We start from the raw sequence: 11,574 nt of genomic DNA on the forward strand, positions 1-11,574 counted from the left end.
TGTATGCAGCAGTGTCTTAGTCAGGTATCCGAGGGAGGGGAGGGGGCGACATTTAATTCAAACATAAACATGTTGTGAAATTTGTTCAAATATGTGCTTAATTGACTGCTTTTTAAATTTAAAAGACATTTAAATTTGTTTCTGCTTTTCTGGACAGTATTTCTCAGTCTGGCTGGTTCAAAGTATACAATTTGTCTGAAGCTTTTGGAGAGTAATAGTCACATAACATCTATGAGCAGTAAGAAAAGTAAAAGAACTGCTCCATTAGAATGCAACAGTTGTGACTTTTATTTTCTACTTACTTGAGATAATTAAGTTTAATAACTATTTTAAATATATGTTATTCCTGCTGTTCATTCACTCTTACTGTTTAATAAATTTGTTTGCCAGTTGAAACCTACATCACAATTTAATGTAGTAGTATTTTCCCACCTTACAAAGTTAAAGAAGATCATGTGAGGATACGTGATATAAGAAGCAAGCCAAAACAATGTTAAGAGGGTTCTCTATTCAATCCCAGGGTGTGCTACAAATTTACCTAGATATTATGGCAAAGTGAAAGGATACTGGGACATAAGGAGCAACAGATCACCTAAGGGCTGTGGTCGATGAAAATCCAAAAACATATCCAGAATATAAGAGAGTTTTAAAAAAAGAAATCAATTATATGCTTTCTTGCCCTTTTACTGCTGTCTGAATCTCTGTGTCTTGGTTTGCAGAGACTGTATCCTTTTGTAGGAGTAGAGTGAGGGGAGGTTAGTGGGATAGTGCTTGGATTCGGTATCTGAAGTATATAGTGAAGTGTAGAGATCTACAAATGGCCTGTTGATTTTGTTGAGGTCACAAGTAGATTGCCATCTACTTTCCTACAGATGCAGTGGGTGTGGTGTAAAGTTTTTGTTTAAAATTCTCTGTGCTTATCGCCTGCTCATAGTATTTCGCTCAGTGAACGGAGGAGTTTTTCTGTGCCTGTGGACAGCAGGTTGTTTAGCTCCCATCTGGTCTGAATCAGGGTTCTTTCAGTCACTTTGGACTTTATTTTTATTTTTGGGCAATAGGCAACCCATTTACATGTAAGTCAAACTGGACAGATCGCTTTCTCGAAGGACATAAGTGAACCAATTGGACTTTTTTTAATAACAATCCAACAGCTTTTATGGTCATTTTCCTCGTGCTAGCCCACACATTACCAGTATAATTAAACTTAATTTCATAACTTGCTATGGTGGGATTTGAATTTGTGATAGTACTATAACCATTACACTTGATTACGTTCAGAAGGATTTACAGTTGGCGTACTGTATTCATATGCATATAGGCTGCATTCCAAACTTGACCCCTCCCCTGCAAAAAAAAAAGTTCAACTAAATTGATTTTTATTTAAAAAGTATATACCTATATCTGAGTAAATAAGGGCCGAAATAAGGTATGTGCTAGTCGAATAGGTAGAAAATTACAATATATTTTTATATTTCTCTCTTTATTTAAGTGAACATTAACATAATTTGTTGCATGCAACTATGCCGTTTCTCACGTCAGCTTTATCCCTTTGAGACCAATGTTAGCTTGTAAATTATTTTTATGAAAGTTGGCTGTCATTTTTCTTTTTACAGGTGGCTCAGTGTGAAGAAATCATTAAACATTTGCAAATGGAATTATCTTCATTACATTCAGCGCAAGACTTGGACAATAAGACCATTACCCATAAGAAACAGATTATCAATGAACTACAGCAAGAAAGTGATTCACTGAAGCAGAAATTGAAAGAAGCGCTATGCAAGGTGGGATGATATATAATAACTATGTTTGTATTACAATGGCCCAGAAATTCGGGTCTCCACGGGTGAGTATGCACGGGGTACTCACCCTTAGGCCCAATGGAAGTGCCGGTTTTCTGCATGCACTGCGCATGCGCGGGAAACCGGCACTTCCGTTCCCCTAAAAGAAGGTTCAGAGTTCGAATGCGTGCGCAGGAGAGGCTGCACGTGCGCATCGAACTTCGTTTTTTTTGCAGGTTTTTCCGGGAGGGTAAGTCTGCAGAAGTTACACATTTAAAAAGCAGGCGTAAGGCCTGCTTTTTACAAGGTAAGTGGTGAATTAATTAAAATTAAAACATTTTTTCCACAGGTTTATTATTTTTAAATACTTTAAAGCAAGGTAAGTAAGTTTATTTTTAGCCCCGTTAGAAAATAAAATTATTTTTTTCAAAAATTTAAATTATTGTTTAAAATAGTTATTTCATGTAATTTATAGTTTATTTAAAAAATGTGATGTTTTAAAAAAAATTATTTGAAGATTTAGTGCTGTTTTGGGGCCGTAGTATTCCTAAGTTTTGACAGCTCTTCCTATCAAACTTATGAATGGGCATTCCCTGCTCCGATTGGCTCCCCATGGCCCACATGATCCCAGGGGACGCATCGAACTAACTGCGTCCTTGGGATATGCAAGCACTGCACGCCGGCAGCTGGACCAGGCCCCGGATCGGAATTCCACGGGGGCCCACAGCTCAACGGCCGGCGCGCAAGGTAAGTGCAGGTCGGGGGCTTGCACGCGGCTAGTCCCCGACCCGAATTTCTGGGCCATTGGCCGGGAATTTATTCGGAGCTGCTGCCACTCCTCTGCTGTAACTTTACAGGAACTGTGGCGGAAAACCTATTTACGCGCCTAAATGGTATTTCCGTCGCAATTCTGGCAAAGTTACAGTGGCAGAACAGGACCAGATCCGAGAAAATTCTACGCCTGTGTAATTACAAGCTAAGTGGCACTGTATTATGCTTTCCCACAAATCAGTCAAAACACTTTCTGAACAAAATTTTCTGTGCCCTTTTCTCAGTAATTGGAATTTCTAATGTCTAAAGTAAGGCGCCAAACAATAATTTTTTTAAATTTACATATTTCACATTAACATTATGAAATTTACCCATTACACTTTCTTTTGTATCTTTTAATGCCCTCATTAAAGTCTTTATTTATGGCCATAATCTCCCAAAAATCTGGGCTTGAACTTGATATATTTTGCCTAGAGCTGTGATTCTGTTAGCTGAATGTCGATTTTATAGTCTGAGAAAGTGCAGTGTTCCCAATTTGTCAGCATGCATCTACCATTTAATCAGCTGACCTGCTGAAATATTTTTCTTTAGATTCTAGTAAATTCTGCTCAACTATTATTCAGAAATATTTGAAGAAAAGCTAGAGGACAAACTTCAAAAGCTTTATTTGCAGAAAGTTGTTATTTTTTTAACAGAAAGTTTGTTTGCCTGTGTTAGTTAGAAAAAAAGACAGACATGTTATAGCTATAGTTTTGTGTTCTATAAAGTACAGAAAGTGTATTAAGCTGAGAGACGCGAAGATCCCTGGGCCATCGTCCCACTTGTTATGTATGATTATGCCGCCTTGCCTTCTGGTGCTGACTTCAATAGGCGTCATCTTACTTGGCATATCAGCTTCCAGTAATGCACCAAATCCTGACTGAGCCAGGGAAGTGGAAACTCTCAGTACTGTATAGGGCATTCACAACCTCGGGCCGCTCCCTGACTACGTTGGATTTGTGAGGGAGGGGATTAAGGTTCTGCGCCTTACAAGCTGGACTGGGGCCTTGCTATTTTCTGGTGAGTTCCTCCGGACTCTCACTAGAGTTATGGTGGGAGTCTGGCAGAACCTCCAGGAAGTTTGTGGCCTGTGCCTTTCCTCATTCTAATTTGTGTTCATTTTCAAATAAAATTGAATTTTAAAGCAAACATACAGGGGCCGAACTTCACTTGGAAAAATTGGTGTTAACAGGGCAGTGAGGGCCTCAAAATTGGGTCTTATTGCTCTGTTAACCCCAACATAGAAACATAGAAGATAGGAGCAGGAGCAGGAGTAGGCCACTCAGCCCCTCGAGCCTGTTCTGCCATTTAATGAGATCATGGCTGATCATCCAAATTCAGTACCCCGTCCCTGCTTTCCTCCCATATCCCTTGATCCCTTTAGCCTTAAGAAATATATCTAACTCCTTCTTGAATATATTTAATGAATTGGCCTCAACTGCCTTGTGTGGTAGAGAATTCCACAGGTTCACCACTCCCTGGGTGAAGAAATTCTTCCTCACCTCAGTCCTAAATGGCTTACCCCTTATCCTTAGACTGTGACCCCTGGTTCTGGACTCCCCTGCCATCGGGAACATCCTTCCCGCATCTAGTCTGTCTAGTCCTGTTAGAATTTTATAAGTTTCAATGAGATCCCCTCTCATTCTTCTAAACTCTAGCAAATATAAACCTAATTGTCCCAATCTCTCCTCATACGTCATTCCTGCCATCCCAGGTATCAGTCTGGTGAATCTTCGCTGCACTCTTTCCATGGCAAGAACATCCTTCCTCAGATAAGGCGACCAAAACTGCACACACTATTCAAGGTGTGGTCTCACCAAGGCCCTGTACAACTGCAGCAAGACATCCTTGCTCCTGTACTCAAAACCTCTCGCTCTGAAGGCCAACATACCATTTGCCTTCTTAACCGCCTGCTGCAGCTGCATGCTTACCTTCAGCGACTGATGCACAAGGACACTCAGGTCTCATTGCATTTCCCCTTTTCCCAATCTATTGCCATTCAGATAATAATCTGTGTTCCTGTTTTTGCCACTGAAGTGGATAACCTTGCATTTATCCACATTGGGCAGATGCATGGCAAATGCAGTATAATCACCCAACCTGTCCAAATCATACTGGAGTTTCTCTGCATCCTCCTCACAGCACAAACGCCCACCTAGCTTTGTGTCGTCTGCAAACTTGGAGATATTGGGCAGGATTTTCATTGGGCCGTGGAGTCGGGATTAGAGGTGTGTGGGGGGTTAAAATCCTGATATCCCCATCCTGCACCCAACCCGCCTCCATGCCAGTTTCAAAGGAGGCGGGTACCCGCCCTGCACGGGCACCCGCCTACCCAAGGCGGGAAGGGATTAGTGCCAGCCTCCATTTTCAACGAATCATCCGCCGCCATTTCCGCCACCTCCAAAGTGATCCCACCATCAAACGCATCTTCCCCTCCCCTCCCCTTTCAGCATTCCGTAGGGACCACTCCCTCCGAGACACCCTAGTCCACTCCTCTATCACCCCCAGCACCCCTTCCCCTTCGCCCGGCACCTTCCCGTGCAAGCACAGGAGATGCAACACCTGCCCTTATACCTCCCGCCTTTCCACTGTCCAGGGCCCCAAACACCCCTTCCAGGTGAAACAGCGATTTACTTGTACTTCTTGCAATCTAGTATACTGTATTCGCTGCTCACGATGTGGTCTGCTCTACATTGGGGAGACCAAACACAGATTGGGTGACCGCTTTGCGGAACACCTCCGTTCAGTCTGTAAGGGTGACCCCGAGCTTCCGGTCGCCTGTCATTTTAATTCACCGCCCCATTCCCACTCAGACCTCACTGTACTCGGGCTCTTGCATTGTTCCACGGAAGCTCAGCGTAAACTTGAGGAACAGCACCTCATCTTCCGATTAGGCACTTTACAGACTTCCGGACTCAATATCGAGTTCAACAATTTCAGATCATAACCTCGGCCCCCATTACATTTTTACTTATTTTTTATCCACACCTTTGTTTTGGCCCTTCCCCCCCCCCCTTTTTTTCTCTCCCACATGGCAGCTGTCTCTCATTCTGCCAGCACATTTCACACCTAATCTAGAGCCGTCTTTTGACTCCACTAGTCCTATCACCATCTCGTCTAGTTTTGAATACCTCTTAATGTCTCTTCACTTCTCTTTTGTTCTCTCCCAGCCTGGCCTTTCAATCTATTTCATTTCCTGTGCCTTTCCAGTCTTGACAAAGGGTTTGACCTGAAACGTTGACTCTATTTTCTCTCCACGGATGTTGCCTGGCCTGCTGAGTTTTTCCAGCATTTTCTGTTATTTAGTGCCAATTAACTGCCTGTTAACAGGTAGTTAACAGGCAGTTTTTAGCCTAATCCCTATTTTTAATGCTGAAGTGTGGGATTCCCGACGGCTCCAAAGCACGGTAAGTTAGAGGAGGCGGACCGTCGGGATGAAGGACTTGGAGGGGTCGAGATGTTGGTGTTCAGGTGAGTGATGTGTGCATGAGTGCAATGGTAAGTGTGTTTGGTGTGTCTAAAGTGTTTAAAGAAGTTTAAATTACCTTTACTTACCTTTTCAGCCTTCCTTCCTTTAGGTCTTGGGAGTCCCTCATCTCACCGGCACAGAAAGCAGAATGGCTGCGAACTGTCAAACGTGCCAGCCTTCAGCTTTCTGTGCAGGAGAGATTTCTAACTGAGTCTGTGGAGAAGGACTCAGGTTAGAAGTAAGACTGTCAGTGTGTGACAGCTTCAAACAGCTGTGAAACGCTGATATTTCATCTGTCAAAACCTCTTGACAGATGAAATTTCAGTCTGTGACATCACCTGTTGCTGGGTGGCCCTTAATTGACCTGCTGAGCCTGCTGAGCGGGCTCAACAAGGTCAATCAAGTTAAAATTGCGTGGATTGGCCGTATCTCGATGGAGGCGGGACTACAACCCCGAAAGTTGTAATCCCGCCTCCTACCCGACTCCTGAATGAAAATCCAGCCCATTACATCTAGTTCCCTCGTCTAGATCATTTATATATATTGTGAATAGCTGGGGTCCTAGCACTGATCCCTGCGGTACCCCACTAGTCACTGCCTGTTACTCGGAGAAAGACCCGTTTATTCCAACTCTTTGCTTCCTGTCTGCCAACCAGTTCTCTATCCAAGACAGTACCTTACCCCAAATCCCATGTGCTTTAACTTTGGTTGCATGCTAATGTCTTATGCCGGACCTTATCGAAAGCCTTCTGAAAGTCCAAATACACCACATCCACTGGTTCTCCCTTATCTATTCTACCAGTTAAATCCTCAAAAAATTCCAGTAGATTAGTCAAGCATGATTTACCTTTTGTAAATCGATGTTGACTTTGTCCGATCCTGTCACTGTTTTCCAAGTGCTCTGTTATTACATCTTTTATAATGGACTGTAGCATTTTCCCCACTACTGATGTCAGGCTTACCGGTCTATAATTCCCCATTTTCTCTCTACCACCTTTTTTAAATAGTGGGGTTACATTAGCTATCCTCCAATCCATGGGAACTGTTCCAGAATCTATAGAATTTTGGAAGATGACCAGCAATGCATCTACTATTTCTAGGGCCACTTCCTTAAGTACCCTAGGATGTAGATTATCAGGCCCTGGGGATTTATCGGCCTTCAATCCTGTCATTTTCACTAACACCATTTCCCTACAAAAACTGATTTCATTCAATTCCTCCCTCTCATTAGACCCTATGTTCCCCGACCTCTCTGGGAGGTTATTTGTGTCCTCCTTTGTGATGACAGAACCAAAGTATGTATTTAATTGGTCGGCCATTTCTTTGTTCCCCATTATAAATTCCCCTGATTCTGACTGCAAGGGTCCTACGCTTGACTTCACCAAACTTTTTCTCTTCACATACCTATAGAAGCTTTTACAGTCAGTTTTTATGTTCCCTGAAAGCTTACTCTCATAATCTATTTTCCCACTCTTAATTAATCCCTTTGTCCTCCTTTTCTGAATCCTAAACTGCTCCCAATCCTCAGGTTTGCAGCTTTTTCTGACCAAATTATATGTTCTTTCCTTGGATCTTATGCTATCCCTAATTTCCCTTGTTAGCCACGTTTGAGTCACCTTTTTTGTTTTATTTTTATGCCAAACAGGGATGAACAAATTCTGTAGTTCATCCATGCGATCTTTAAATGTTTGCCATTGCCTATCCACCGTCAACTCTTTTTGTAATGTTCCCCAATCCATCCTAGCCAACTCGTGCCTCATACCATCGTAGTTTCCTTTATTTAAATTCAGGACCCTAGTCTCTGAGTCAACGACTTCAATTTCCATTTTAATGAAGAATTCGATCATATTATGACGTTCCGACCTCCGTCATTTTGAAAGTGGTCTACTTTTGGGCAGCTGGAACGCCCGCCTGAAACGGATGGTAGTCTTTTCCATGCAAATCGGGGTCCTAATTACACAATTAGGACCCTGATTGCAATTTTCAGGGACACATGGGTGAAGCTTACGATGCGAATGCAACGCCCATGTGTACTGGCATTCTGATCAGGATATGGCCAGAATTTCTTTCTAAATTCTATTTTTGTGGAGCTGGCAGGAGCTTGTCCCCCCTACGAAAGACCTACCTGTCGGCTTCCCAGCTGGCCAACATTCCTTATGCCCTGGGCATGCGAGCTGCATCGAGATGCCTGTTTGGTGTCTGCAGCTTGCATGTCATATTCAAATGAGGCTGGAGCCTCAAAATCATGGCCGCTGGTACGAACAGCCGCCAAAAAGTCAAAATCAATCCCCAAGTGTCTCATTATCCCCTGTGTTATTTTAACAGTTAGAACATAGAGACATTCTAATTAGTGTCACCTGTGACACAGGCAGAAAACAGAGACAGAATCAGTAAATAAAAACAAGTATGTTGAATTTGCACAGTAGACAGAAAGTCTCTAATTATCATATGATTTCCACCTGTGTTTTGTTAGACAATTTAACCATTCTAACTACAAACAGCGGTCAGATGCAAAGACATAAAGAATATATAATTGAAATATTCAAAGCAAAATACGCCATCTATCTTTCTATATATATAAAAGGATTGTTCTGTCTGTCTGTCTATTTGTCTGTCTGTCTGTCCTTCGGTGTGTCTGTCCGGCTATATACACTAAAGTTATAGAGCGTAACTACACGTGCGTTACATCAAAAGAAAGCTTACGATTCCGGAACGGTCATAAGCGTATTTACGTTTCGGCGAGACAAAAATTGCGCCCGCGGTATCCAAAAAAGTTCAAAATTCCGCTCATTAGCATAGAGTGACATTAAGGTCGACCAATCGTACGGTCGTGCGACCCGACGGTCGACCAATCGTTGTGTGGCGGGGGCGGGTTCGTCGCGCGTGCGGGCCCTCCTAGAATTGAGTGACAGGACGATTGACCAATCATACGCTTCGGTGACATGACGGTCGACCAATCGGTGCGTGTGTGGGCGGGCCGAATCGTTTTGAACCGAGGTGACTGTCAGCCATCTTGATTCCATTCTTTTTCCCGCTTTCTGCATTTTTCTTTTCAAACCTACATTTCCAGCAAAAAAAAATTGCTTTTATTAAATTGTTTTAAAAAAAACTTCATTCATTTGTAAATATTTTCTCTAACCTGATGATTCTTTTTCCTACCTTTCCCCGTTTTTGTAAGGCCTCAGAACCCAGGCCTCAAAGCCTGGGCCTCTCCTGCCCAGCCACGCCCGAGCTAGGTAATTGTCCCACGGCTTCTGCTAAGCTCCTCCCCCCCTCCCGTCACGTTACCCGGGGCAACGGCGTCGGCCACGAGGGTCACGGGATATACACAGGGTGCGCGCGCAGCAGGAGCAGCTGAGACGCGGCGTCTCTCTCTGTTCCCCGCTCGGCTCGGGTGGGGGGGCGGGGGCTCGGAGAGCGGGGCTCTCGGGTGTGCGGATCTCGGGCGGGGCTTGGAGAGCGGGAAGGGTTACCCCGGCAACCGGGCCCGCCGGCCGTCTCTCACAGCCGCAATCGGTGGTCTTGAAGCCAGCTCGGGAGGGCGGGGCCATGTCAGTGCGTGGGGCGGCACGGAGCTCCGCGGAGCCATCGCTGGCACTGGGCTCGGGTGCTTTGTGGCCTGCGGCCGAACGGCGGCTGCGGACCTCAAGCTGACCGGGGCGCTGGAGTTGGCTGGGCCATGTCTTTGCGGGTGTTCGCCTCGGCTAACGGCATCAGGGTGACGGCCGAGGCCACCAAAAGCGTCCAAGGGAACGCGTTCATCCAGGTGCCGAGGCCCGGGCCCCGGGGCGGAAAGAGGGTTTGGAGCGGGGGATGAGGGCTCGGGCAGGGGAGAGGGAGAGGGAGGGAGGAGAGAGAGGGGGGAGAGAGAGGGAGGAGGAGGGGAGAGGGGGGAGGGGAGGAGAGGGAGGAAGGGGGAGGGGAGGAGGGGGAGAGGGAGGAAGGGGGTAGGGAGGAGGTGAGAGGGAGGGGGAGAGGGAGGAGGGGGAGGGGAGAGGGAGGGAGGAGAGGGGAGGGGGAGGAGAGGGGGAGGGGGGAAGACGGAGGAGGGGGAAAGAGGGAGGAGGGGGGAAAGGGAGGAGGGGGGGAAGAAGGGGAAAGAGGGAGGAGGGGGGAAGAGGTAGGAGGGGGCGGGGGGAAGAGGTAGGAGGGGGAGGGGGAAGAGGTAGGAGGGGAAGAGGTAGGAGGGGGAGGGGGGAAGAGGTAGGAGGGGGGAAGAGGTCGGAGGGGGAGGGGGGAAGAGGTAGGAGGGGGGAAGAGATAGGAGGGGGGAAGAGGTAGGAGGGGGAGGGGGGAAGAGGACGGAGGGGGAGGGGGAAGAGGTAGGAGGGGGAGGGGGGGAAGAGGTAGGAGGGGGAGGGGGGGAAGAGGTAGGAGGGGGAGGGGGAAGAGGTAGGAGGGGGAGGGGGGGAAGAGGTAGGAGGGGGAGGGGGGGAAGAAGGGGAGGGGTGGAAGAGGTAGGAGGGGGAGGGGGGAAGAGGTAGGAGGGGAGAGGGGAAGAGGTAGGAGGGGGAGGGGGGAAGAGGTGGGGGGGAAGAGGTAGGAGGGGGAGGGGGAAGAGGTAGGGGGGAAGAGGTAGGAGGGGGAGGGGGGAAGAGGTAGGAGGGGGAAGAGGTAGGAGGGGAGGGGGAAGAGGTAGGAGGGGGAGGGGGGAAGAGGTAGGAGGGAGTCGGCGTTTCATCAATTAGGGGCATTTCCTAATTAAGAAAAAGTCACAGAAACGGATACAGATTTATTGGCATCATTCGAACAACCAGCAAAGATTCAGCATCAAACTATGTCTGAGTTTCTGCTTCACACAGGCGGTCAGAAGCTGCAACGTAAGACTTCAAGCATTACTAACTACACCCTGGATCCCAAATATTAACCAGAATTATATTCAATGTTAGAAGTATTTTAAACTACATAAAATTTAAATGTGGAACAAGTAACAGTATTTTGAAATTATTAAATCGCAGATTAAAAGCCTTAAGAACGTGGCTCCTGATTCCTCCAGTCAGAGGGTAGCTGGCTTCATTGTCCTATAACACAGTCATCGCAATATAAGCCACGGCCACCGCAGCTGGGCTCTAAATCCAAGCCCTTCCCCGCGGTCTCAACCGTCCCGCCGACCTCACAAAATGGCGGCCGCCCTTCACCCACCGGGCTCTGAGTCCAGCCGCTTCCCTCACTCTCACCTTCCCTCTCTCTCTCTGTCTCTCCTTTCCTCTCTCTCTCTCCTTCCCCCCTCTCTCTCTCCTTCCCCCCAGTCTCTCGCTCTCTCCTTCCCCCCAGTCTCTCGCTCTCTCCTTCCCCCAAGTCTTTCTCTCTCCTTCCCCCCAGTCGCTCTCTCTCTTCCCCCCAGTCGCTCTCTCTCTTCCCCCCAGTCGCTCTCTCTCTTCGCCCCAGTCGCTCTCTCTCTTCCAACAACAACATGCCCTCGAAAAATCCTCGGCACCGCCGGGCACTCCAGCTAGCCTATCTATCCATCCATCCATATCTATCTATATAGAAAAACGAGTCGATCTGTCTGTCTAT

General features: G+C 46.6%; 1 protein-coding gene across 1 annotated transcript in view; it reads left to right on the plus strand.

Annotated features, from left to right (window-relative positions):
* LOC147115004 (uncharacterized) overlaps positions 1–11,574 on the plus strand; it is an 869,491-nt gene that overhangs the window by 310,633 nt on the left and 547,284 nt on the right. Inside the window, exon 10 of the mRNA XM_085993202.1 lies at positions 1,614–1,781. Coding sequence (XP_085849328.1) covers positions 1,614–1,781 — 168 coding nt within the window. The remainder of the gene's footprint in view (positions 1–1,613; positions 1,782–11,574) is intronic.

The sequence above is a fragment of the Somniosus microcephalus genome, chromosome 7 (assembly GCF_052327205.1).
Source record: "Somniosus microcephalus isolate GS21.2 chromosome 7, FLI_Smic_1.0, whole genome shotgun sequence".
In the NCBI taxonomy this organism is placed as follows: domain Eukaryota; kingdom Metazoa; phylum Chordata; class Chondrichthyes; order Squaliformes; family Somniosidae; genus Somniosus; species Somniosus microcephalus.